This window comes from Dipodomys merriami, unplaced genomic scaffold, assembly GCF_024711535.1.
Source record: "Dipodomys merriami isolate MVZ:Mamm:240054 unplaced genomic scaffold, mDipMer1.0.p SCAF_35, whole genome shotgun sequence".
Taxonomy (NCBI): domain Eukaryota; kingdom Metazoa; phylum Chordata; class Mammalia; order Rodentia; family Heteromyidae; genus Dipodomys; species Dipodomys merriami.
Genome location: NW_027205048.1, coordinates 13,420,751 through 13,448,705, shown reverse-complemented (window position 1 = coordinate 13,448,705; position 27,955 = coordinate 13,420,751). Strand labels below are relative to the sequence as shown.

Below are 27,955 nucleotides of genomic sequence, written 5' to 3'. Positions count from 1 at the left end.
CTAGTGGGTTGGCATATACAGTTGCAATATTCTCTAATCATTTTACTTTCTCATCAGTGGCATGGGGCACTTGCTGGGTGATCTGGGGCAACCACTGCTTTCTGTGGATAGACCCATGGAAACTAGGATACTAAGCCACTCAGAATAATGGAACTCAGTGCTTGGAAATGAACTCTGGATCCCTGCTTGGGTCAGCTCTCACGGCACATGCGGGACGAGGTGAGATCACTTCTTCCCATCCCAGGCCGCAAAACCATTATGACACATGAATCCAATGACGGTGACTTCATGGTCAACGCCTTTTTACACCATTCTCATGCTAAGATTGTCTACGCACACAAACAGTTGTTGGGGCTTTTTTTGGTGGGGGAAGGGACAAAAGTTGAATCCAAGTGACCACTCTGAAGACAGCTAGTGGGTAGCAATCTGTAGCCACTAGTTGCTAACCATGTCCCCTTGATGCAAAACCCCAGGGGCCCAGTGAAGCACGATTCACTTGGAACCAGCTGAACAATATTTGGGTTAAAGCAGCCACCGGGACCAAATGGAGAAGAATCACCGTGTTTCCTCTGGGGCAAATGACCAACGCTCTCCTCACTTCCGGCATGACTGAAATGTCCCATGGAGGCCCCTGCCGTCCATCACGGAACCCCAGGTCCAGTTACTAGCAAACAGGTCAATGTCGCGCGTCTCTGTCACTGGCATTGTACATCCTCGACAGGGCTGGCCTGTCATCCTCTGGGGAGTTCTTGGTGAGTCTAGGTGCTCAAAGAATCTTTTCAGAAAGAGAGGCCCAAGGCCTTCCTTTGGTAACCAGTGGGGCTAGTCCAAACATCTGCCCTTGAGAAACCAAGAAGCAGGTCCCAAAATGTGTCCAAGAACCCTATGGGCTGGCCCTAGGGTGGTGGAGGATGATGTCTGTTCAGGAGGGCCCCCTCCCCTGTCCGCCCTCCTCCTCCTTCTCAGCCCTCCTATTCTCAAGACTCCAGCAGGAGCATGGTCCTTCACTCAGACACCGGCAGAATGTTCTGGCTGTGCGAGTCACCTGTGAGGCCCGCAGAGCGGATGGAGCGTCTCTTGAGGAGCCTGTTCAGAATCTCTTTGCAGCTCTTGCGGTACTGGTGTCGCAGTAAGGAGTACACGAAAGGGTCGGACGCGGCCTTGCTGTAGGCCAAGCACTTGGACAGCACCCCCCAGTGGGAGCCGATGGGTGCCGTGGAGAAGAGCTCCACCAGCCTGCAGGGAGATGAAAGGGGGTTACTCAGGGGCAGCCACCACAGGCCAGGGCTCCATCTGCACCCCAGTCTCAGCTTCCTAGTCAGGATCCATGTCCAGAGACCCCCCTCTCAGATAGCAAGGACGATAACAGCTTACACCCCTGCCAGAGATGACAGCCAATGTTTGCCAGGCACAGACAATTGCACTCAACGTGAGAGCTGTAAATACACGTTCCTGGGGGCTAACTAATGTCCCCACAGCCACGTGGCCTGCCAGCTGTTCATACAGGACCAAAGTCAGCTCGACCTTGTACCCCACGGCTAACTATGAAATGGGCCAGTAGCTGAGGGTCTGCTGCAGCTTTGTGGTGAAAATCTTCAACTCCTTGGATCTGCGTGTCTTTTAGGAAGAACAGAGTAGTTGAATGAGAAATCTCTGTGATCCTGTCCACTGGATGAGTCCCGTTAGCCTCTGCTTCAGTCCCGGCTCAGCCTCCTGTGGAGTCTGCGTGAGAGGGAGGGCCGAGAACCCTTGAGCAAACATTAGGCCCTGCTTTAGGAACAGATGTGCTGGCCAGGAAGGCTTGGGGTTCTGGTGGCCTCAGGGAGTTCTAACGTGGACCGCCACCCACAGTGGGGAGGAAAAGGGAAGCTTCAGCCCATATGTCCAAGTGGATGGATCTTAGGGTTCTCCTGTATCCATTGTCCCCCCCTCCCCATTCAGAGGTGCAGTCTGGGGGGCGGGTCAGGAAGAGGCCAGCACTGGAAATAAGACCCTCAGTGTACCCCTGTCCAATCATGCCCCTTCCTAGTCTGTCCAGCTCCCTTGGCCATATTTGGACATTATACAGCATTAATGCAAGGTAGAAAAGAACCACAGAACTGAGAGAGAACTTGGAGAGCACAAATCACCTCTCTCCCTCCCTCACTGGCAAATGGGGAACTTGAGGCCCAGAGAGGGGAAAGAGCTGCCCAGCATCTCACAGCGAGTCAGAAGCCCAGGTGAGTACAGATGTATATTCTGCTCTGGGATTCTGGTGCCTGGCTATCCACCTGGGGCATCTGCAGTTCTGACAGAAGGCTGAGGGGCGGGGAGAGGCTCTCAGTATGGCGGGTTGCTGGCTGGGGAGAAAGCCTGATACAGAAAGAATGGAGCTTGAGCTGGAACCCTGCTTCTGGCTTCAGTTATGTTCCTGGAGTTTTCTGTGGGCTGAGGCTGCGAGGACAGCCAGGGGGTGGCTGGCGGAAGGAAGGAGGCGGGAGCTGCTAAGTGCATCCTCCACCAAGTGGCTCTTTTCTGAATGGACCACTGGAGTCTCGCCTTGGTAGGATCGTTCTGCCCTTTCACTTTGACCCCATGGTGATGGTGGCTAGTTTCTTCTCTATCCTTAGAGGCTTGAATGGGAACTGGAGTTGCTGGCTTTGGAAAAGTGTGTGCATTTTTTTTTTAAAAAATCTATATTTAAGAACTGATGAATTTTAAAAGACCCTGAATTTAGAATTCACACTTAATAAGAATGATGACATAGCCAAATGCCAATGCATTGTTGCCATGCGGTGCCAAACACGTTTCCCAAATCCCTCGTCTCCTCAGTATTGCTAATGGCAGACTTAGCATGCGGCTCTCCCATGGAGAGACATACTGGAGGTTTGAACTCAGTACCCCATGCTCACTAGGCTGAGCCCATGCTGCTCACCCTCATTTCCAGAAGGAATTTTGTAAACTTCTCTGCCTGGGGTTGGCCTCAAAGCAATACCTTTCTGTGTCAACCTCTCCAGTAACTAGATTACAGGCAGACAAGACAGGAAGCCACCCACACTGGCCCCTCACCCACCTGGCAGCCTCTGGTCTAGAGGAATGTAGGACACATCTGCCACCCGGGGGCAGCTGCTGAAGCATGGAGTGGCCTGTGTGCCAGGGGAAGGAAGTCCAGGGAGAGGGCAGCAGCACCTGCCCTGGACCCCCCAGGACTCTGCACCTCACTACCCATATCACACCAGCTGCCCAGACACCATCCTCCCCATTATAGAGACAAAAAGCAAAGTCCTGGTGGTCAGGCCATGCGGTCTGGATGTGGAAGAACCAGGGTCTGAGCTTTGGGCTACGGTGGGCAGTGAACAGTGTCTTCCTGGGCCCAATCTGCCCCACAAGCTCCTTGGCTCCATTTTTGGTTCCACAGAAGAGAAGAATGCCTTTACTCTCAACCATTGACTTTAAATGAACAAATGAAAGCTCCCTCTTCGTAACTTCTGTGCATGTCATCTCTCCTTTACCCTGTCCCCTTTTCTCCTCTTTCTACATTTCTCTCTCTGTCCCTCTGTCTCTCTGTCTCTGTCTCTGTCTCTGTCTCTGTCTCTGTCTCTCTCTCTCTCTCTCACACACACACACACATACACACACACAAAGTTGTGTACAAAATACAACTCAGACCACATATCATCCCTTGGGAAGCCAGTCTGATCATTCCCAAGACATCTGGAGAAGTTGGCCTGCATATCTTCTGACCTGCAAGTCATAAGCCCATGCTTTAAATATTCACAAGATCCTGAAATGGAAGTCATTTTATTAATAGACTATTAGCATTCAGGAGCCACCTGTATCTTAAACCCCTCTCCCATGCCCATTATTCTGAAAAGCTACGTGAATGAGGCTGTTAGAACCACAAAAGTCTCAAAGCCCGATGCCACTGATTTAGGACAACCGTAATTATTTGTAAATATATATAGCTGTAAACACTGGATGCTCACAACCGCTGCTGGGCACGTGATCTTTAGCTCAGAGAAAACTCAGCGAGAGCCTGTAGGTGAGAGCAGGCAGGCTGGCGCCACTCACGCTCTCCAGGAAGTGAGTCCTGCTGAACCAGGGCTTTCAGGACACAGGAGTGCCCACAAAGCTGAGATGCCACTCTCCGATCAAGAGCTTTGCAAGTGTTTCCCACTGTGGTTTTCCTGGCCACAGAAGCGGGTGTCCCATGGGGTCAGTGCAGACAGATGAACTGTCTTTCCGAGGCCATCTGCCACACGGTTAGTGCATGCTGACCATGTCATCAGTGGCTCTAGTCACCAGCACCAATGGCCTCTTGGACCCTACTGCAGCCATACGATCTGCTTCTGGTCAGGTAGTGGGACGTGGGGGTTGACGTCGCAGGAACAAACCATTTTTCTGAGAGAGACATTACCCATGGAGTCTGCGTGCTGACTGGAGTCATGCCAAGGTATTCATGTACCTGAATCCTGTATCTGGGGCGTCCCTTTGTTTCCTGGAGTTGGGTCCCCGGGATGTGGAGACACAGCTTGACCCAAAGGCTCAGTTATAGCCCATTAGCCTGAAGCCAACTTTAACCCATTGGCCTGGCCCCTGACTGCTCATGAAGTCTTTGGACAACTGTTCTCACCTCTCCAAGCCGGGCCAGGACTCGAGTTCTCATGTTGTGGAAGAGCTGCAGTGGTATAAGATGCGATGATAGTGGCAGGTGCCGATCAGGTGATCACTAAGGGACAGGAGTGACTATATAACCTTCATGTTCTCCACCAGGGATCTCAGGAGCCCAGTGGTCCTTTGAAAGGCTAGACACGAGACTGGCAATATTTCCCTGTCAAGAGTATCGAGCTGATGCATTTCCTTGGGGAACAAGAAGAAGGGACGCCCTTCCTGCTGGCAGAGTCTTTTCAATCAACAAAGAGAGGCAGGTGTGACATCCAAGGCCCCTCTCTGTCTGAATTCTCTTCTGCCAGTTCCTGGTACTGCCCCCTGCCATCTGGCATCAGCCTTGCTGACGATGGACAAGGCACAAGGCAGGGGTGTGTGGAAACACACAGACATGGCGGCCCATGGAGCAGTCATTTCAGTGCTGAGCTCAGCGAGTGGTGTGTTGTGATCCACCTGGGTGCTAATCACCTCAGCTTTCTGACTCCCAGGGGGTGGGGTGGGGTGGCTCCACCCAGCCGTGCTTTGTGTTTGGGAAGCTTCCAGGGTGTCTGCTGCCTAGGGAGATCCCATTCGGGAGCCGGAAGGAGGAATGGTGAATGATTTGAAGGCTCAAACTGCACCCGACCATTAATTTTACTGAAACATTATTTCTTCCGCATCAGTGGGGGCAACCAAGTTATGATCGGAGAAGGAAAACTTCACTGGGAAATGAGACTGTAGCCAGAGAAAAACCTAATCATTACCTATTCTTCTCTGACAGATCGGCTTACCTCATGAGCTCAGGCTCCCCTTGCTGTGGGGTCTAGAAGTTGGGGGGCGGGGTGCTCTGTGTATTCTGTGTGCTCTGTGTGCTCTGGATGCCCTGTCCAGAGCAGAGTGGAGGCATTCATTCTTCCTTCTAGAACTGTCCACCAGACCTCAGCACTATTAACGTTTTGTGAGCAGATGGCTCCTTACGGTGAGGAGTCATCCTGGGCACTTTCTTTCCTTCCTTCCCTCCTTCCTTCCTTCCTTCCTTCCTGTCAGTTGTGTGGTCTGTACTCTGGCCTGGGCGCTGTCCCTCAGCTCTTCAGCTCAAGGCTAGCGCTCTACCACTTGAGCCACAGCGCCACTTCCAGCTTTTTTTCCTGCTTATGTGGTGCTGAGGAATTGAACCCAGGGCCTCATGCATATGAGGCAAGCACTTTACCACTGAGCCACCTTCCTAACTCTATTCTTCCCCTTTCTGGTGACATTTATCATGCTCACCAGGGGTGTCACTGCTCAGCTGGAGGGCAGAGATGTCCCCTAGTCAGAGGAGTCACCCAGGCAGGCCTATGCCACACTTCCCAGTGTTCTTCATCCTTTAATTTAATCCATGACACCATATTCCCTTCTGGAGGCCCAGAGAGGTGAAGAAACTGAGCCAAGATAGCACAGCAGAAGTGGATCTGAGGTTATTCATGTTGCAATCTGTGCTAATCACCCAGCGGCACTTTCTTCACAAAGACAAGGTACTGTCATAGGGTGTTGGCTTTGTGTCCCACAGAGAGCCTCGATGGATGTCAGCTCTGGCCTCCTGACCAGTCCTTATTATCCAGAATGGTTCTTCTCTACATGGAACACTGGCAATGTCTGGAGACTTGTCTGGTGATTAGAACCAGAGGCTGGGAAGGGGAGAGGCACTCCTGGCATCCAGGGGGGGAGGGCAGGGAGACTGTCCAGTATCCCACAGTGCCCAGCATGACACCATAAAGAGCCATCTAAACGCTCACAAAACGTTGATAGTGCTGAGGTCTGGTGGACAGTTCTAGAACTGCTCTGGACAGGTCATCCAGAGACCTGCAGAGAACCCCAGGTCCTGTGTTCAAAATAGACGTATGTCCTCTGCATCTCTCCACAGGGGCGGCGCATGGCAGGAGGCGGTGAGGAAGGCTGGGGAGGGGTGTCGTGGGCGGCCAGCGTCGCTGTCTGCAAGTCTGTGGGGGACCCTGCACAGAGAATCTCCGTTCTCCTGGGTGACTGAAAGCACAACTGGGGGCTGGGGCCGAGGCTTCGGTGAGCCGGGCTGACTCGGTATAAGGAATCGCATGGAGAAAAGAGGACTCCACTTGGGGCCCCTCACCATGACTCCATGTGAGCCAGGGTGACCTCCAGGACCCACAATGAGGAGGGTGGCTGAGGGCTAAGGGGCTGAGACACGGAGCTGTCCCTTCCCCCCTCTCCTTCTCTCTCCTGCTCCCCAGAAAAAGAGAGAGAGAGAGATGCAGAGACTAAGAAATGCCTAGAGAGAAAGGGAGGGAGGGAAGAAGGGAGAGAGAGAGAGGAGGTGGGAGAGAATGTTCTAGAATCGTCCTCAGCTGCCACTTCTCAGATTCAACAGGAGTTCCCACCTCATCTCCTGATAGAACACGGAAGATCCTTCATAATCCCTTTGTTAGTCTCTTTGCAGACTTTGAAACCACTTTAGATACCAAGAAGTAAGATTTTTGCTTTCCCTACCAGTCCACAAAAGAGATTGGGACACACACACACACACACACACACACACACACACACACACACACACACACACACACACACACACTTTTCTTTTTTCTGGCTGAAACTAGCATGGGGGAACAGGCTGGCCTCTGGCCTGACAGTGTACTCAGGATCAAGCAGCTGCAGCCGAGGCTGGCTGGGGCTGGCACTCTGGAGAGAGGGTGATGGGCTTCCGGCACCTGGTCCGTGCTGGCAGACCCAGCCACAGGACAGCTGACCCTACCTGGCCGGACACAGACCTCACGCCTTGCTCGTGTGCAGGTGCCCCGCGGTGACCCAGGCTGCCCACTGCATAGCAGATATGACACCCGCACACTGCTTCCCTCTGCCTTTTCACCTGTTTCCTCCCCATTGAGGCCTCTTGAGGTCTCAGGCCTGAGGCAGAGGATGGAATCACCTGGCTGGAAGTGAGTGGGTGCTTTTTACACTGTTGCCGTTCTGAATTGAACCCAAAAGACTGTTAGAGAACTGACGATAGAGAACAGTATGGAAGATTGACCCTGATTCAGACAGATGTCCTACATCTGGGGACATATCCAAAGGAAATGAAATGAAGATTCCACAGAGACACCTGCAGGCCCTCGTTTAGGGCTGTACTATTTCTCATAGCCAAGATGAAATCGACATAGAGGTCCACAACAGACAGAGAAAATTGAAACATATACACAATGGAATACATTTAACCATAGAAAGAATCTGCTCCTGTCATTTGCAGATAAATGGATGGCACCGAAGGATATCGTGTTACATGGAGTAAGTCAGGCACAGAAAAACAAATACCACGTGCTTGCTCTCATAGATAGATCTCTAAAAAAGTTGATTTCACTGTATAATAGTGATCACTAGAAGGGGAGGGCTCATAGAGGTAGGTTGGATAATGGGCATCAAAACGCAGACAGGAGTAACTTCTCAAATTCCACAGCCTGGTGTGGGGACCACAGTCAAAGCAGTCCATTCCACATGCCAGGAATAACCAGAAGAGAGGAATTTGAAGGCTCCAAACAGAGTAATAAAGATGCATGCTAGGTGCCCTGATTTAATCCACACAAATCACAAACATGTATTGAAATGCCACAATATCTATGAATATGTAAACTTGTTATAAGCTAACAGAAAATTTTAAATGTTAAGGAGCTAGAATGTTAACTATGCTGATTTGATCATTACACATGACAAACATGTACATACGTATGTACAGTTACAATACTCACGATGAATAACAATAAAGAACGGGAGGCTGAAGAAGAAACACATGGATGGTCCTCTTTGTTTCACCTCACTCCCCCACCCCACCTCAAGAAGAGCGCGTGGGGCCCCTCCCTGCGGGGCAGCTCACCTGGTGATGACGTAGGGTGCAAAGCACACGAGGAAGGTCCCTATGAAGGTGCTGATCTTCTTGGTGGCGCGCTGCCGCCGCCGTTTCTGTTCCTCCAGACAGCGCTCTCGAACACTGAGCACGAGAGAGGGGAGAAGATGATTCACTGGGTGTCCTGGGGGGTCCCTGTGAGTGTTACTGGGCAGCACAAGCAGTGGTCCCTGGTGTGAGCATTTGCCTATGGAGCCAGAGAGGCCCGAGGTCACGTTTGGGCTGTAGCTACATGACCTCAAGGTCATTATCTGTCTTATAATGATATCATTACACAATTTACATTTTCGTAGCAGCATCTGGTGATGTATAAAAGGGCTATGAGGAGAATGAAGTGCACAAAGCACAGAGCTGCTTGGGGTTATGCTCAAAGCTTATAAAACAATTAATGAGCAACTGTTCTTAAGTACAAATACACTCCTCGTATTGTTTGTGGATCCTCTGCACCGGTCCCGGAGCTGCCCTGTTAGAAGTGCCTGTAATTCTTATCTTACCACCCTAGGACCTGAGAGATTGATGCCTCTCCCTGAAGGCGGGCTTCAGCTTCCAGTTTTATAAGAAGACCACAAGCTCTGTGGTCAGCTTGCAAGCGGATGCAGGATCTGAGCTGAGTCTGTGTTGCTCAAAGCCATTCCTTTTCTCAGAGGAGCCTGGGTTCTTGTGCAGCATGGCATGGGGCTTCCAGCCTGCTTCCCTCCGCCTCATCCCTGCCTGGAACTAGATATGCCATATTGGGGTCACCATTGGACACATGATTGTACCAGAGACCAAGCTTGCAGACTTCCTCATGGAACCAGAGAAACAGCCTGGATGTTGGAACTAGAAGCTTCTAACCACACTCGATTTCCACTGCTCTGTTTTAGGACTTCCTGAAAACTGACATGTCCCTGCCAGCTGAGAGCAGTGTTCTTGCCACCTGTAGAGTGCAGTGATAGGGAAATGCATGTGAAAAAGATGTGCTCACAGATGCTGAGCACAGCAGAGAGCCCAGGAAGACAAACAACCTCAGCTCCAGGTTTATGTGCCCCGTCTCACAGCACCCAAAGCAGGCATGAGTTATTTATATTGCAAGTAATTCACAGGACTCTACAATTGAGCAGGGGAAAGAGTGTAGGGAGAGCTGTTCAGGTCGTGCAGAGAGCTTGACAGAATCTAGCCTGGGCTACAATTTGCCTCGGAAAACAAGCTGGTCTGTTTGATGAAAACAATCAGAGGAGAGAAGACTCATGAGCCAGACCCAAGAGCACAGTTCACACCAGGGCCTCTCTTCCTCCCAGGAGAGCTGTCGCTTTAATACTTAATTAAATCTCTTCTCACTCTGATTTGCCATCACACACACAAACAATTCTATATTCGTTTGGATCAAATGATCCTGAAATTCTTGCAGCAATGTTTTTTTCCTCTTGACTCTTGCCTTTCTAGGAATTTGTAGTTAAGAACTTGACTTGAACTTGATACTAACAGGTTCCATACTAGCTGAAAGTGTATTATTTATGACCAATAGTACTAACTGATTTCTAATCATTGACAGTAACAATATTACTACATTTCCTCAATCTCTATTTGTGCCATGCTAGATTCTGTGATGGGGGTTCTCATGAATGCATGCATTTAGTTTATTTGAAACACACACCATGTTTCTGTGAGCTTGGGGTTAACATCATGTGCCCTCATGTTTGCAGTGAGAAGTGTGAGGAATACAGTGCAGTCACTTTCCCAGATCGCAGTAAGATCACACAGGTGGTCAGCACTGGCAGTAAATAGGGTAGAAGTTTGTGAAGTTTGTCCCTGGTCATATGAAACTGTCTCTGGTTTTACACTAAAAGTTCTGTTGCATGGGACTATCCTGGTTTCAACAGGGCAATCATGCATCTAGGAATCCTCCTCTGTCCTAGTAGCCGGTGAGCCAGGATGAGGGAAGGATCTGAAACCAGGCCACTTAAGGACTGGTGCCATGTGCATCACCTCCTTGCAGTCAGAGTCATTCATCATAACCTCTAGGAAGGGAGCGTGGTAGGAAGAGAGATTGGTCTGAAATGGCTCTAAGACAGCTCACCAGCTACCAGAATGACAGCATCATGAAAGCACTTGCCACAAAATGCCACAGAATTTGCTCTCATCTCTCTCCCATCACAGTTTTGCAAATCTCACTTCCTTGAAATCTTGGAGCACTGTGAGCTGTCACTTTACACTGCATATGAGAAGACTGGGAACCAGAAAAGTTCAGGACATATCCAAGATCTCACAGGGAGTTCAAGACAGCACCAGGCCATATCCTAACCCCAGGTACTGGGTATTCCCCCAGAACCATCCAGAAAATCTCTAAGTAGGCTTCTAAGTAAGCCTCTCTGTGTAATCGTAGTGCAGGGGTAGGAGGCCCAAAGCTCCTCTAGGGCAACTTGGCCATGGTGTGGGGCATGTGTGTTGGCTGGGTGGAGGAGGTTCTCCTCTAGGAGATCTTTTTGACAGGACAAAAGTTTATCAAGATCAAAGGAGACAGGCTCCCCAGCATTAAGGCACAGGAGATTAAAGAACTGCACCCAATAGCATTGAGTAATAGGACAAAAGGAGAGGTTATTTTAGGAATGTTTGAAAAGTCAGTCGACATGGTGACCTGGGCTGGAACGTCTGGCCTTGAACATCTCCCTGCCCTCTGTGTTGGGTCTGGGTTCTGAATGACCCCATATAACTATAGTCCAACTGGAGCCCTTGCTTGAGTGTTCCCAGAGTGACTCTCATTGGTTTTTTTGCTTTTAAGACAAGGGATAAGCTGACCAGCAGTGGGGAAGAGCCCTGATTGGTGCTGAGACACTGATGTGAGCAGTCCTTCCCTTAGTTCTAGCAAGAGTGGTCCCTCTTCTGATTCCTGCAAGTGAAGACCCACACTTCTAAGAAAGGAACACTCCATAGGGTTACGGGGTTTTCCCTCCCATAGCCCACATCCTCCCATTCTAGATCAAGCTTTCACGGAAAACATGGAATCTCTTCCTCCATCCCAAAATTATCTTGCTCCTACTTTCAAAATACATTTCAAAATCCATGCCCCCAAGAGTAGATGTGATGCTGCATTCCCAGCTCAAGGCCTGAGGGATGGTGTGACTGAGGGATGCAGGTACCTGACACATAGCTGTGCCATCCACAACGCGCACCTGGTGCAGGAGAAGCCCCTGCAGTGCTGGGTAGTGCTAGGGTAAGAGGTGAGGCAGGCAGGGAGAGGTGGGACAGGTCAGGAGAGGCAGGCAGGACACTCAGTCTTCCCACCAAGGAACCATGCATTGCAGGTTCATGCACTGCAGGTTGTTATAAAGGTATGTTACAGTTGCCAACATAGAAGGGTAGACGATTTCACCTAACAGGCTATAAGCTTAATTTAGAACTTTTGAACATTTACACATACGGTTTGCAAGCTTCTATTTGCCCTATTGCTCTACATATAAATCTCAGGGATAAACTTAGGTGTGATGTGGGTTTGACCTACATTCTAGCGTCTGCTAAATTAACCCCTTTCTGGGGTTCCTCTCCTATAAAGTCAAGGCACAGTCAGGTTCCATATGCTGTGCCACCCTTTGATGTCTGCAGAGCCAGGGCTGAGCAGGCTTCTAGTGGCCTGTAGGCATGCTCACAGGGAACGCAGGGAGGCCTCAGCAGCCCTGGGCTGCTTCAGGGTGAGTCCTCACCAACCTCCCGCGTCTGTGAAATCATCAACCAGAGCTGGTGCACCTGACTCTGGGCTGGAATGGGAAGAGCAGGGGCCCTGCAGTCTAGCCAGGCCCCATCTGCTTGGCCATACCTGGCACCAGGGAGATGTCTCTGTAGAACTGGTCTGGAGCTGTGGCTGGGCAGCACTTCACCATAGACGGTGGTCCTCCAGAAGGCCAGGTGTGTGCTGGATAGTGGAAACTCTAACTTTCTTTATGAATGTAGTCATGACCACAGAACAGCAGGAGTGGGGGATGCACTTAGGCTCCCTGATAGTTCAGGGGAGGCACGTCACATCCTTCAGGAACAGCAGAGCACTTCCTCACAGAGGCTTCCTGATAAACACCACGCTGGGCCTCAGTGTGGCAGCCAAGAAAACCTTCCAGGAAACCCAGAAAACAACTCTACCTGTTGCTCTGGCTATCCGGAAGAGGAAGCTGGGTTTCTGTTGACCGGGGATGGGGAGGCTCTTGTCCTCCATAGTACAGGAAAGCCCTGCACTGGAGGCTGAGGGTGTTGGGGCAGCCCCAGAGCCAGCCCTGTAGCTGTTAGGTATAGAGAATAGCCTGGAGCTGGCAAGGCAGAAGCCAGTGGACTGGCTGTCAGAGTCTCCTGTGGGCAGGCTGACCCTCTGGGGGGCCCCCGCGGTCTTAGTGGGGACCGAGCCCTCTGGGAAGGACAAGTTGTGTTCACTGGGAGACCCGCCATTCCATACCCCAGGGGTTTGATGCGGGCTGGAACTCATGGGGAGGGTGCTCTCTTCCCAGCAGCCTTTGCTCTCTCCAATGAGACTGACAGCTCTGAGAAGACCCAGTGCAATGGGACTGGCATAGGGCCTAGAGGAGGTCAGGGTCTCCCAAGAGGGGTCACGGGGAAGAGGAGGAGCCAGCATGATAGCAAAGCAGTTGCCTTTGTTCCTGAACCCCACAGGCATCCTACACTGTCAGCCGCCAGAGGGATTTGCTAGCACGGAGCCCAGTCCACACCCTACGTCGACTACAAAGAAGCCATCATCTCTCTTCTGTTGCAGTTTAGAGCAGGCATGGGTTTTGTACTACAGAAGAACCGATTCTCTCCTCGGGAACTCTCTCCTCCCCCGGGATATGCACCGTGATAGGGCCCTTTCTAGGATTCAAGTCCTCGAGTTGAGTCAAGTTCTCTGCATTTTCCACGAGCGGTCGCAGTGCTCAGTGTTCTAAAGTGAAGGACAATGGGAAGGGGAATAGTTATGCAAGTGTGCACTGTGGAGTGTTTCCTGGAATGAGCATGAACAGGGCAGACACGGGCAGTGTGAGCAGATGCATGCACATTTTCTATATGCTCTATTTCTATATTCCATGGGGAAGACTGTGTGGGAGGAAGATTGGTCCAGCGTGTAATCAGACATGGCTGCTCGGAGCAGGGGCACAATGGACACGTGTCTCCATGACCTTCTATGCGCAGGCATGGTGCGGCTCAAGGACTGTTGTTTATTGTTCCTGATAGGAAATCTCAGAAGGAGCCCTTGCTCCTTCAGACTGACACCTCCAGTCTGCCACTTTGGCCCTGGATGGGGTGGGGTTGGGGGGTAGAATGCACACCCTGGAACCTGGGTGATCTGCCTGGAATCCAGTGCTCTGCTCACATGGAGAGGTCTAACCTCCTGCCTGCCTCACCTTCTGGACACCCTCAGGAAGAGTCCCAGGCAGCAGAGGGGTGTCTCCTTCCCAGGATGTGAACCCGCAGAGCCTGCAAAGACACCACCATGCCTCCACAGTCTTGCTTTCCTAGTCTCTGGAGGAAAGTCGAGGTGAGTTCAGGACAGCCCAGCTAAGAATTCCCTCATTTCCCCAAGGGACTCCTGGAGATTGCAGGGTTTCCAAGCAGGCCCTGGCACTCTGGTCTGCCTTCCTCTGCCATCCTGAGAAACAGCAGCTGGGAGGGCATGGAGATTCAGCCCCGAGAGGCTCCTGCAGGCCGAAGGCTAGCCTCAGGGCTCGACACTCAGGAGACACTGGGCAGTGCTCTCTGAGGGGTGTAGCAGGAGCCTCATTCCCTCCAAGCCCGCTGTCCGCCTACCGTCTGGCAAAGTGCCCAGATCCACTCAGCCTAGGGAAACAGAAGCATACCCGATGCCAGAGTGGAAAGCCCCAGAGGAGCTGCTCTGGGGTCTTCATGCCCCTCAGGGCCGCTCCAGCCCTTTCTCGGGGCAGAATCCAAACAGTGCCTGGATGGGGCCCTCCACAGTGGGCAAAGCCTTAGGACCCAGGCACCATTCCAAGCGGGAGCTACCAACACGGCACGAGCAACACAAAAGCCAGGCAAGTTCCGACTCTGATCCTGGATGGGTCCGACAGACATGCCGTGGGCCTCACCCACCTTCCCACTCGCTCGAGTCCCCGCCTTGGGGTCCTCCCCCTGGGTTTCCACGGACGCGACGGAACTCCTCCACGACCCCCGTCCCTCCCCCGCAGGGTTGGGGAGGAGGGAGGCCTCACCTGGGGTGGATGTCCACCAGCAGCACGAGCGTCTGCATGGTGATCACGTCGATGCGCTTGCAGTGGAAGCGGGCCACCTTGAGCACCTTGAGGTACGTGAAGCAGAGCACGAGGAAGGAGAGCAGGAAGCTGAGCGCGTGGAAGGCGGCGGTGAAGGCGGCGAAGCGCAGGCGCTCGTCGGGCCGCCGGCTGCACAGCGTGCAGGACGCGTAGAGCTGGTGGAAGCCGAGCCAGGACAGGGCGAGCGCGGCGGCGGGGAAGGCGAGCGCGTGCAGCCACGTGTAGGCCACCATGAGCGCGGCGTCGCGCAGCCGCATCTTGGCGCGGTAGCTCAGCGGGAAGACCACGGCCACCCAGCGGTCGATGCTGAGCGCGGCCATGCTGAGCATGGAGTTGGCGGCCAGGAAGGTGTCGAGGAAGGCGGCCAGGCGGCACAGGCGGTCCCCGGCGGGCTGGCGCTGCGCCACGACGCCGGCCAGCGTGAGCGGCATGTTCACCACCGTGCACAGCAGGTTCCCGCACGTGAGGTTGAGCGTGAAGAGCGCCGGCGCCTGGCGGCGGATGTCGGCGCTGTGCAGCAGGCACAGCAGCACCAGCGCGTTGGACAGCAGCGAGACGCCCATGGTGCCCACCAGCAGCCCCGCCAGGCCCGCGTCCCACGAGTTCATGGTGCGCGCCCGCCGCCGCCGCCACCGGCGATCAGGGCCCGCAACCCCGCGCCGCCATGGCGCGGCCCGCCCGCCCGCCGCCCGCTCAGCTCCGCCGCGCCGCCGCCCGGCGACCCCCGGCCCCGAGCGCCATGGCTCCGCCGGAGCCCCGCGCGCCCTCGCCGGCAGGTGTCCCGGCGCTCAGGGGCCACCGCGCAGCCCTGCGCCTCCTCTTCGGTAGGCACCTGGGCGCGCAGCCGCCTCCCCGGTCCCCGGACCCCCGCCACCGCCCGGGCGAGCACCTGGGCGCGCAGCCGATCCGCGGACCTCCGCCCCCCGCTCCTGCTCCCCGCACCACCTCTCAGCCAAGCGCCTGGGTGCACGCTGAACTCGGAGCCTTTCGTGCCCAGGGATCCTGGATTGCAGGTGCCTGCGTCCTGGGCTCTGCCTCTTCTTGCTCCCGCCCTTACCCAGCCCCTCCGAGCCCTCTCTCGGCTCTGCCCACCCTCCTGCTCTCTCTGCCTCTCTCTCTCTCCCTCTCTCTCTCTCTCTCTGCTCGTTCTCCTTTGCTCTCTCCTTTCAGCTGTCCCCCCTCCCCCTCCAATTTTCTCCTCCTCTCTTGTTCTTTCCTATTCTCTCTCTCCCCCCTTCTCTCCTCTCTCTTCCCTCACCATCTTTCTCTCCTACCTCCAATTTTGTCCTCCTCTCTTGTTCTTTTCCCCCCACCCTCTCTCTAATCTGGCTGCTTCTGTGTCATGGAAATCCCTGCCGATGCACAGATTCACACACTGGCTGGCTCTCATGCACTGACACACTCAGAAGAAAGGCTTGCATGCAGGGTGATTGGCTCCCTGTGGCTCCCCTCCTCCCCCTTCCCCTCCCATCCTTCCTCCCATCCTTCCCTGTGTGCCAAAGACAGGCTGAGTCAAGGAAGCCTGGAGAAAGGGGGGAAATGCCTGACACTTTCATGCCTCTGTGCCACCTGCCCCAGCCTGATCACCAGCCTGGTCAGACCTTGACAGGTCCTGGCCCACGGGTCCCATGTGGCTTCCCAGGGTGCTGATACTCTGCTGTGGGCTGAGCTGGGGACCTCGGCTAGGCTTTCCCTTGAACACAGAAGGAGCCTACATCTCTGACCTGGCATGGCCAGAGCTCAGATGTCTCCCAACCCCCACCCTTTGTCTGTCCTCAGGGCAGCTGCTGCACTGCTGGGTCCTCAATCTACGGTCCCTCTGTGGAGCCAGAGTTGAAGCAACATCCCACACCCGCTGAGCCTCGCAGGGACACCCATAGGCATGCCCTCGGCCAAGATGGCTCTGTACCTGACCCTGAGTGCCCCTGCTGGGTTGCCAGCTTGTCTGCAGCCAGCCTCCGCAGCAGCCCCGGCGTGGCTGACACTCAACCTCTGCTGAGTCAACTTTTGGTCACTGCCTCCTGTCAGCCCTGGAACACTCACACCCGTTTGCTCTGGGGCTGGTGAGACAGAAATTCAAATTTATGGGGGGACTTGACTGGCATAAATGTGCCCGGACACTTCAGGAAATGAAGAAGAGGATGACTGGCATGACTGGGTAGAGGCTCGCTCTGAACATGTGGTATCAACTTGCTCAGATCAAGAAAGTAGATGCGGACAGTGGCCCTCCTGTCCTTAATCCAGACTTTGGGGGAAGCCGGGGGTGGGCAGCGGGGCAGCCGCAATGCGTCTCCATGGTTCCCTCCCGTTCCAGGAGTTGCCACTTCTTGTAGTGACCAGGTATCCTCTCTAAGCAACCTCGGGCTTTTGTCCTGAACACAGACAGCCCTATTCTAGAGCATTATGGTATGGCCAATGTATATCTAGCCAGGGCTTAGCCCACTGGACAAAATAAACCAAGGAGGGGTGCTTTCCCTGAAGGGAACTGCTAGCCTACCTCCTCACACTTAACAACCTCCTTTCACAGACCACCACGCTCACTCACCATACACCAGAGATACTCATGCAGTGAGCCCGGAATAAGACAGGTACTCAAGCCCTGTTTTGATGGACACCATTAAACCCATAGTTTATATATTTTAGTGTATATTGGAATCACTTGCTACACTTTAGATGCTGATGAGAAGTTTAGATTCTTCCCTCTACCCTACCCCCCAGCCAGGGTATCCCAGATAGAACATCTGGAATTTTACATTTTTCACAAGCTCCACAAATGATCAAGAGGAGAAGAGAACAGATAAGACAACCAGGGCCTGAGGGCCCTCTGGGAACAGGCTCCAACAGGGGCCTGATGTTCTGGCTGGGAGGTCTCCACTGACGGGCCTCCAGAGTGTGTAGTAAGAACAGAGTGTTAAATGGTACCCAAAGTTCCCACAACACATTGGAGTTCACTAAACATGATCATTTATCCAACATCGACATACCTTATTTGATCCTTGCGGAAAAAAATAACAGGGAGAAGAGCAAATCACTGCCCCTACTTTAGAAATGAAGACCCATGGCATAAAATGGTTCAGTGACAGTTGATAAGAGATGGAGTCTGTGTTCCTAGCTCCACAGATTGGCTTTTCCCACCTTGCCACAGGGCATTCTTGGTCTATAACTGAAAAGAACCTCAATGTTCCAACATGGGATGTTGGGAACCACATAACTAGGTCTAGTAGCAAAATACCGGTAAGCATACTCTTCTCTCTCCCTCTACCCCCTCTCATATCATTTTGAAAATTATTTGCTTTCTGCACCTCTAATGTTAGAAGGTTAAAACTGACAGGAGAAAACACCCACACAGTTTGCTAATAAGATGAAGTTAATTTTCTCCTGATTGTGAACTAAATTTCCTGTTCCTAGTGTAGCTATTGAAGAGCTGATTGCAGCAGTGACCAGGTCCTCAGACTCTCTAAGCCTGGGTCAAACATGCCTCTGAACGCTGGCAGTAAGGTCACTGTCACTAAGGAATGGAGATGCATGGCTCCTCGCAGGCCTGAGCACAGGTTCCAGAGAGGACTTCCAGGATTCTTAAAATCCAGCCCACCTGACCAGGGGCAGCAAGAACTAGAGAGTGCTTGCCAGGGAGTTACACTGTGGCCAGTTCTGCACTGCAGTTCCTTCAAGCCAGAGAGAAGTCAGCAGTGATGGAATGTTGATGACAGCGTTACCATGAGTCATTAAATGCTGTAACTGGGCCCGGAGGGAGATTTGACAATAGGACTAAGGAGAGGTAGCCGGATGTACATGTCTTGCCAGTCCTTTCAGCAACTTTCCTGCGTGGATATTTTGAGTTCATCTTGACAAGGGAAGGAGCGGAGACAGGAAAGGTCAATAGTTTGTTCAAGGTCACTTCATGTGGGCATTCAGCAGGATGAAGTAAATTCACTGCAAAATCCTACATTCCACTGTAAAACCCTACATTCCACTGTGCTACCATCATGGGGCTTAACTGCATGCATGCGTGTAAAGGTGTGCAAGTGCACACACACACACACACACACAATGATAGGTTGGCAACTGCAGTATTCTTCCTTATCTGTCTTAGAGAGAGATGAAACACTGATAAGAACAAATCAGGAATCAGACTGATCATAATACCCCCAAAGAGTAGTGCAGTAGTGCTGTGGGCTCTATAGAGAACACACACTGCTGGGAAATCAGAGAATCTTGATGTGTACAAGTTGAGAGGAGGGGACCAAGATTCAAAGCTTCTATGATAAGGAAATGCCTGAGCTAGAGTCTGACAAACCCACAGAAATGTGGCCCTGAAACAGGAGCGCAGGAAGATAGGGGGCTGCAGATCCTGGATGCCAGCCCAATGCATTTACATGCCTCCTACTTTGTGTGATTCCTATTGAACCTGATTTCTAAAAGCAAACTACAGATGCTTCCATTGCACAGACACTCTGGCTGGGCAGGTCTCTTTCTTTCATTTTTTGTATAAGGAGATTGACTGGAAGACCCAGACCAGGACTTGAAAGGCTTGCCAGATCTGATTTGCTATCTAGAGCAGTCTCTACTACCCCTGCCAACCAGTGATTTCACCCTAGGCAGACAGTTTGTGTACTCCCTGGCCCTCTTGCATACTAGGTAGTCAGAATCAATTGAACAATTCCCCCACTAGGCTAAAGAACCTCTAGCTCACTCACTCATTATCAGAAACAGGCAAAGCCTTTTGCCACTCCCAAGTCACTGTGGCTATGCCCGAGCCCATAGCTCAATATTGAAGGTAATGGCCTACCCAGAGGAATGAGGACTCTCTCTTCCTGACAATCTCATAGGACAATCTCCTGGGAAAAGCTGAGGTTCCACTGCCTGGTGGAATTCAGATCACAGGGTAGCATTACCCAAGGCTTGCTGTGATTCAGACAATCTATTTGCCTTATCTCATTTAATCTTCACTTAACATTGTACAAGAGAGTCTGTGCTTATCCCATCATACAGATGACAACCCAGAGGTTCACAGAGACTGAACAGTCTTCCTTGAATACAGAAATAATGTGGGTTTATGTGTAGTTATTCTAATTCTATTCTGGTAACAGATTTGGTCCCCTCATCTGTCCTTACTAATGTCCAATCTACACCCCCAACCTTCCCTCTTCCATCTCTCTTCCCATATAGACGTGTACTGGATGGATCTGTAAGGCATAGGAATTCAGTGTCTGAGGGGTCACTCTGGGTTAGACCTTCTGCTAAGCACATAGATTCCTTCCTTGCATGTGAGACTTGAGCAAGGTGTTTTGCTCAAGACCCCTCAACTAACTTGAGGAAGAACTCACATAGGAAAGCATGTCTTCCTACAGGCAAGGCCCTCATATACCACAACTACTCCCACAGATGATTAGAGAAAAAGAGTTGATGGAGTCTACCCGGTAGAGGTTCGGAGCTGTTTCTCCCATTGAATTCACGTTTCTGCAGAGCCAGCCAGTGAGCTTCGTACCTTGTCTTTGAACTCCACTGAATCTGCCTGTGGCCAAGCACCTTCTTCACCTGCAACTCAAACTGGCTTCTGGAACAGAGAAGTGACTGATTGATCTTCCTGACTGTTACACTCAGTAGGGCAGACCCATCCAGAAGCAGCAGTTTCTCGTGGTTTGCATGAACTTCTAGAGATGTCTGGCATCTTCTGTCTCTGAGCTAATGTGGGGCAGCAGAGTTTGTCTTGTATCGCCAGGACTGGAACCTTCAGAAGAAGGCATTTCCTCCTGGTCCTTGTCCCCTCTCACCTACAAGTGCTTTTAAACCTCTGCTAGTGTACCATTTCAGCACCTCCTGGCTGGACAGCTCCTGCCTCTAAGTACTCTGCTCTCTGATCACTTCAAGGAACCCAGGCTGCAGAAGCAACTGCGGGGCTGCTCTCTGGGTGCTGTGCCTGCTGAGTTCTCAGATTGAGTCTTCAGTGGGGACCAGCCTCAGAAACCATGAGCTGAGTCAGCTCAAAGATAACTTTTTCTCCCTGTTTAGCAGGCTCAGGAACCATGGCGTAGGGGACATACCTGTGAGAGGTCTGCTGAATTCCAAAAGCACATGCTTTTAGTCATGATGCTCTTTCTTCCTGTGGGGGAAAAAGAGAGATGCAATATTTCAAGCAATTCCTTCCACTTTCCCTGTCCATCTTGCAGCACCTGAATCTGCATGTTCAAGAGCAATAGGGCAGGCCGTTCCTAGTAGGCCTGTCTTGATCTGATTCCACTGGACTCTGGGGAGAGGTGGGGGACTGTTTCAAAGACCTCAGCTTCTACAGGTATGCTTTTAGTGAGCTTCCCCTTTACTATTGATTCTGAAGTCACCCTACTTTTGCCCCACCCCCAAAATAAAGGCACAATGTCCTCAGAAGGTCATTGGAGAAGTCCCTAGCCCAAGTGCAACTTTCTAGTACTTTCTAAAGGTATGAGACCTGGGGCTGGTAACATTGTGTTGCTGACAGATTTCTAGACTGGAAGCCAGGAGTTCGGGATTCTGGTCTAGCAGCTTTGACCCTAACTTTCAGCACTTTTCTTCCCTACTCACCACTCAGATTCCTCATCTGTGCAGTGAAGTGTGCAGACGGGGCAATCTCACATGTGAATTTGGATGCCACACAAGGGATTTTGATAAGGGATTAGGGAAAGGGGACAGAGAGAGGCATACTGGAACTTTCTTTCTGCATATAGTTGGAATGAAGTCCTGTCTGCTGCAGTAGCAGCTGGAGCCTATGCACGGCTTTAAGCTTTTGAGGTCTGTGTGGGTAGATGTGTGTGGCAGCATTCACCCGCGCTGATGGAACCATCGACCTCAGTTCTCAGCCCTCCTAACACCTAAGGGGCCTGGACATTTTAATCCCTGCTCAACATATGCATTCGGGGAGAGAACCTGGCTGCAAGTATGCTGGGAGCAGAGGCGGGGTGTGTGTGTGTGTGTGTGTGTGTGTGTGTGCCTATGCACGGCTTTAAGCTTTTGAGGTCTGTGTGGGTAGATGTGTGTGGCAGCATTCACCCGCGCTGATGGAACCATCGACCTCAGTTCTCAGCCCTCCTAACACCTAAGGGGCCTGGACATTTTAATCCCTGCTCAACATATGCATTCGGGGAGAGAACCTGGCTGCAAGTATGCTGGGAGCAGAGGCGGGGTGTGTGTGTGTGTGTGTGTGTGTGTGTGTGTGTGTGTGTGTGTGTGTGTGTGTGTGTGTGTGTGTGTGTGTGTGTGTGTGTGTGTGTGTGTGTGTGTGTGTGTAGAAGAGAAGGGGGAAAGAAAGGTCAAGCTAGCTAATAACATCAAAATGCTGTTTTCTTGTGGAAATAGATTGGGGAACAGAGGGGCACTGAGGCTGAGGTGATTGTCTTTTTGTAAATGTTTCACCTCTTGTGGAGGGAGTTTGCAAGATTTAGAAAACAGAAAAAGTATATGTTATGTCAATACTGAAAGACACTTCAAAAATAAACCTATTTGCCTGTGACTGAGAGGTGGGAAGGGGTTGGTTGCTATAGAAAGAAGAGTGTAGTTGGGCATGTTAGCGTATATCTGTACCCCCAGTTTTCAGGAAGCTAATGCAGAAGGGTTGTGTTTGAGGACAGCCTGAGCTATAGATGAGACCCCGTCCCAAAAAGAAAAAGAAAACAGGAGAAAAAAATAAAACAATACTGAGCTTATCCATGGCTCTGACCCCGCCTGGATGTATGCTCAAGCTGCTCTGGTCAGCATCGGTGACTCACTGGCCGCTCCAGATATCTCTCTAGTAGGCCTTGTCCTCTGCTCCTGGCAGCTTTCCTACCTCACTAGTGAGAAAGTCCAAAGCCAGCAGCTTGCCAAGTCATTGTTTTGTGTGCTGTGGCTCTGATAATAGAAGCATTCTCCCCTCCCATGCAGATTTATTTTTCTCTTACCAAGTATTAATTTACATAATGAAAAGTGAAAGTCATAAGTATATCATCCGAGGAGTTTTGGTAAACACATTCACATAATCGCAACACAGAGCTCCTATCGTAAATAAGTCTCCTCCTGCCCCTTTCCAGTCAATCCATGCCCATCCCTCTTTCCCACTTTCCTACAGTTCAGTTTTCTCACCATTGTAGGTTAATTCTGCGACTTCTAGAGTTCCATTTGACTCGAGCTGTATGTCCTATGCGTTGTTATATCAAGCTTCTTTCACTTAGCATAATATATTTTAGGTTTATCTATGCTGCTATGTATTTCAGAAGTTGATTTCTTTTTGTTGTTTGGTAGAAATCTACCATATGAATACACACCATTTTTTAAAAAAAAACATTCTTTTGTTGATGGGTATCTGGGCTAGATCCAATTTGGTAATATTTGGAACAAAGCTGTTATAGGCATTCTTTTACTAGTGTTTAAATATACATATGTTTTAGTTGTCTTCTGTAAATACCTATGTATATATTTAACTTTACAAGGAAAAGACAGTTTTTCAAAGCATCTTATAATTTTACCATACATAGCATTTTAAAAGGCTGTCTTTTTCTTATTGAGCTGTAGGAGTTTTATTATTTATTTTGGATACAAGACAGTTAATAAAATCTATATATTCCAACTACTGTTCTAATCTGTGGCTTGTCTATTCCTTTTCTTAATGGTATCTTTTAAAAAAATATTATTTTTAACTAGTTGTACAGACAAGTTGCCCTATAACAAAGCGATTTATGAATACAGTGCATGTCGATCAGTGTGACCCCTTCAATATTCTCAACCTCTTCCACTCACCCCTACCCTTACTTTTCTTTATTTTGTGGTATATGCAATGAATTTTTTGGGGGGGCCTGTCATGGGGCCTGAACTCTGGGCCTGGGCGCTGTCCCTCAGCTCTTCAGCTCAAGGCTAGCGCTCTACCACTTGAGCCACCACCACTTCCGGCCTTTTTTTCTTTTTGCTTATGTGGTGCTGAGGAACCGAACCCAGGGCCTCATGCATACAAGGCAAGCGCTCTACCACTGAGCCACCTTCCCAGCCCTGCAATGATTTTTTTTTGTCAGTCGTGGGGCTTGAACTCTTGGTTTGGGCACAGTCCCTGCACTCTTCAGCTCAAGGCAAACGCTCTACCACTTGAGCCACAGAGCCACTTCCGTTTTTCTAGTGGTTTATTGGAGATAAGAGTCTCATGGAGTTTCCTGCCCGGGCTGGCTTTGAACCGCGATCCTCAGACAGCTTCCTGAGTAGCTAGGATTACAGGAGTGAGCCACCAGTGCCCAGCTTATGCAATGAATTCTTAATGGTATCTTTTGAGCAAAATGTTTAAATATTTATGGAGTCCACCTCACAAATATTTATGATTAATGCTTTGAGTTCTATCCCAAGTTAGCAAAGCTTTGTTTCCTTCTAGTTGTATGTCTTTTTTATTTCTATATTTAGGCAAAAATTTATTCAAATTAATTCTGTGTATGGTGTGAGGTAGGATTGAGGTTTATTTTTTCATTTGATCTAGATGTTCAAGTAACTTTGTTGAACACATTTTGCATTTTACATAAATTACTTGTGAGGCTTTGTCAAAATCAGTGACTATTAGAGTGATTCTATTTCTGTATCCTTTATTGTATTGTATTGCTGTATACCTTGATACCAGTCTACACTATCTTCATTTCTTTTTTTTCTTTATAGTAAGTCTTAAAATAAACACCAGTTTGAACCCCTTATAGTAAGAACTCCAAATGCCATGAAAGGGTTTTACACAGTTTAATTTTATTCTTCCCTCTCAAATTTATTTTAAGGTTTTCAATTTTCTGAAATTTGCTATAAATTTTATAATTGGCATTACAATTTGTAGTTTTTACAGAATTTTGACTGGCTGGCATTTAATCATGGATTAACGGGAAAGCTTGTCATGTTGACAATGTTGAGTCCTTCAATCCAAAAGGATTGCAAATCTCAGGCCAGATTTCTGTCTTGACAGAAGGAAAGAAAGACAGAAAGACAGAAAGAAAGAAAGGAAGGAAGGAAGGAAGGAAGAAAGAAAGAAAGAAAGAAAGAAAGAAAGAAAGAAAGAAAGAAAGAAAGAGAAAGAAAGAAAGGGAAAGAAGAAAGGAAGGAAGGAAGGAAGGAAGGAAGGAAGGAAGGAAGAGAGGGGGAATGAGGGAGGCAGGGAGGAAGGGAGGAAGGGAGGGAGAGAGAGAGAAGGAGAGAGAGGCAGTTTAGATGGAAGACAGTGGGTGAGGAGGGTGGGGAGCACGGTTAGAGTCTCTAGGACTGTTAGAAGAAAACTAAATGTGCAATTCAGCAGACAAATTTTTCTGCTCAGTTAAGCTGGCAATTAAAGACCAAGCCTTGGTCTTCCTCTGCTGGGACCAAAGTGTTGAAGGGTTACTAAGATGAACAAAAGTATTGTCCTTATCTCAGTTGTGGAAGAAAAGTAAGATAGCATTATGACAACCATTTCGTGGATAAGAGAGCTAGCAGAATAAATGTTGTACATGCAAGGGGCGGCATTGGAGTTTAAATTCCCACACACTCTTCTCATCATCCAATCCTGAGAGCTTGATCTAATGCACCAGGAAGCCACCTGACCTAAGGACATTAAGGTTCACACACCAGGTTTGGGGAAGACAACAAGACAGGGCAATAGACTGAAGAGACAGCAGGGCTCTAGCTGAAGCCCTTGTGTGCTTCCAAGGGCAGATTCTTACATTCTCCCAGCACTGGATGGTCTGGCTAACTCAGCACAAAGCTTCAATGTTGGGAAGATGCCTATTTGTTTATTAATTGTTTATTATTTTTTCAGTGGAATACTTTCATTAGGGTTTCACATAGTGAGAGTCTCTGGCTACTGTTGGCATCTCTGTCTTTCCTTTAGTATGTGGTGTCTTTAATTTTATATGCAGGTGGTGAGGAGGAACAGCTCTGGATTTTGAGTGTCTCTCCAAGGTGTGTCCAGGATTCTCCACGTACTTTGAAATTTCCATGAGACAGGCCCATGGTATCAAAATAATGGCCATGGAAGGCTGATTGGACCCTGAGAAGAGTCTCCTACAACCCGTTCATTTTACAGATGGGAATTCCAGGGCCCAGGTGTTTTGTATTTGGACAGCTGGTGAAGGTCACACAGATCTTGGACATAGAATCAGGAACTCTTGCCTCCAGATTCCCAGCCAGTAATCTGTCTTTCCTTACGTCTATTGTATCTAAAAGAAAGCATAACATATGCAAGGACATCCATCTCTTCAGCTTGTCTTCTGTTCCACGGGCCTTTTGGGGAAAGACCTGCATTCCTATGGAGACAGCGTGATGTCGTGTCCTTGAAGAAGCACTCAGTGATGCTGAAGCAGCAAGATGCTCCTGGACCTGGGCCCTAAGTCCCATAAGGAGGAAATGGCAGGGCTGCCCGTGCTCCTTGAAGGGGGCACTAAGCCAAGCAGTACTGAGGCTAAGGCAAGTCTTCTCTTCCTTTTGAGTCCCTGTGCTCCTGGGTGAGAGCTCACCCTAGCATCTCTAGGCCTTCATTCTAGGGCAGCACGCAGAGGCAAGCCCCGAGAGCCTATCTCCACAAGGACCCCTGGGAAGCAGTGATCCCTGGGACCCAGGAAGCAATGCCTTGAAGTGGGAGGAACTTCCTGTGCCGCAGGCCAGATGGACTGGCTGAGAAGCCCTTCTGTGTGGCTGCCTGAGTGCTGAGCTCCTCCTCTCCCTTCACTTCTGTGAGGCTCTCTTTCCTGCCTGAACACCCAGAAGTCAGGCTCCCTCTCCTTACTTTACTTAGAAAGTCAGAGTCCTCTTAGGCAAACACTCAACCTCCCCTTCTCTATGTGGCCACAAAGTCAGGGGACAGGGGAGGCTGAGGCCCACTCTGTGCCAGCCAGCATGGTGTGTGCTCTCTCTGCTCCTCACTTCTCCAAGCCAGCAGCCACGTGCAGTTGGCACATTCAAAGACCCGCTTTACACAGGTGTTTCAGAGAAATAAAGCAGTTTGGCTTGGGTGTTAACATAGAACAGGGCAGGCCCAATTGAACCAGGGTCTGTTAGTTCCTTTACCATCCCAAGTGTAGCAGTTGACAAGGAAATCTCTGGGTCTTCTGGTGGAAGGAGCCAGGCTTTTAATCTTTGGTCTTGCTTCACATTGGGTGAAGCAGGAAACCGCCACGGGAAGGTTTCCAAAAGGCGCCTGCAAAGTGATAGATGCCACGGTCTGCAAAAAAATGGCACCAACAGACGCTCTCTGCCCTGTGGGAACAGAGACTGTGTGTGTCAGGTCAATGTGCAGCCGCGTGGGCAATGTGTCACATGGCAGTGACCCCCAGGCACAAGCCCCTCTTGCACTGGGAGGAACTCTCTCCTCTCCCCTCCACCCAGGCCTTTCCCCTGTGGAACAGAGTTAGAGACAGATATAGAGAATTCTTCTCATCCACCAACACCTGAGAAATGAGCCCAGGCATTGGAGCACAGAGCTGTTTTCTAAGATTATTTGGCGGTTTCTCAATATTCACCTGGGTGAATATTGTGACAGAATGCTACAGTGTTTAAACACATGCACTCACACACACACACACACACACACACACACACACACACACACACACACACACACACACACACACACACACACACACACTGTTTATTTTCTTCTTAGGAACAAGAGCACAAACTAAAAGTCAATACAAAAAATATTGGGCTTCTCTACCCTTGATCTCTTTTTTATGACTCTTGTGGTCACAGTTAGAATTATTTGTTCAGGTTTTCCCTTTGTTTCAAAAACTGTCCCAAGAGTTCTGAGACTACATTGGCATGAGGCCAGTTATTTTAGTAAAGCTCTCTATGTTTATAATCAATTGGATATTACTAGTTTAGGCAAGAGATTTCTTAGTACACATAGCCTTGATGTAGTTGCACAGATACCTTGAAGGAGAGCTAGGATGCTCCTCCTTTCTACCTTCTCTCCCCATCAATCTGAGCCACCAGACACCGCCACTTTATGTCAGAATGAGCATTAGAGAAAAGGAATTAGGCATAATTCAGAAATCTGAGCTAGGTAATAGTGGTTCACATCTATTCCAGCTACTCAGATGGCTCAGATCTGAGGACCATAATTAGAAAGCAGCCCAGTCAGAAAAGTCCACGAAACTCTCATTTCCAAATTGTGGCTCAAGTGGTAGAGCATCAGCCCTGAGTGAAAAAGCTAAGGGACAGTGCCTAGGCTCTGAGTTCATCCCCCCCAGCA

General features: G+C 50.2%; 1 protein-coding gene across 1 annotated transcript; it reads right to left on the bottom strand.

The window, feature by feature from the left end:
* Positions 1–285: 285 nt before the first annotated feature.
* On the bottom strand, positions 286–15,634 carry Gpr26 (G protein-coupled receptor 26). The gene is made up of 3 exons (XM_069988242.1): positions 14,713–15,634; positions 8,507–8,620; positions 286–1,236 (listed from the first exon to the last, which is right to left on the bottom strand). The coding sequence occupies exons 1-3, from the start codon at positions 15,378–15,380 to the stop codon at positions 1,005–1,007; spliced, it is 1,014 nt and encodes a 337-aa protein (XP_069844343.1). The 5' UTR covers positions 15,381–15,634; the 3' UTR covers positions 286–1,004.
* Positions 15,635–27,955: the final 12,321 nt, after the last annotated feature.

What these genes read in the sequence shown, in the direction of transcription:
- Gpr26 (XM_069988242.1), bottom strand. Translation starts at nt 15,380, where the DNA reads ATGAACTCGTGGGACGCGGGCCTGGCGGGGCTGCTGGTGGGCACCATG. An exon ending in CTGGTGGACATCCACCCCAG is followed by an intron (nt 8,621 to 14,712) that starts GTGAGGCCTCCC and finishes TCTCGTGCTCAG; the next exon opens with TGTTCGAGAGCGCTGTCTGG. An exon ending in GCACCCTACGTCATCACCAG is followed by an intron (nt 1,237 to 8,506) that starts GTGAGCTGCCCC and finishes ATCTCCCTGCAG; the next exon opens with GCTGGTGGAGCTCTTCTCCA.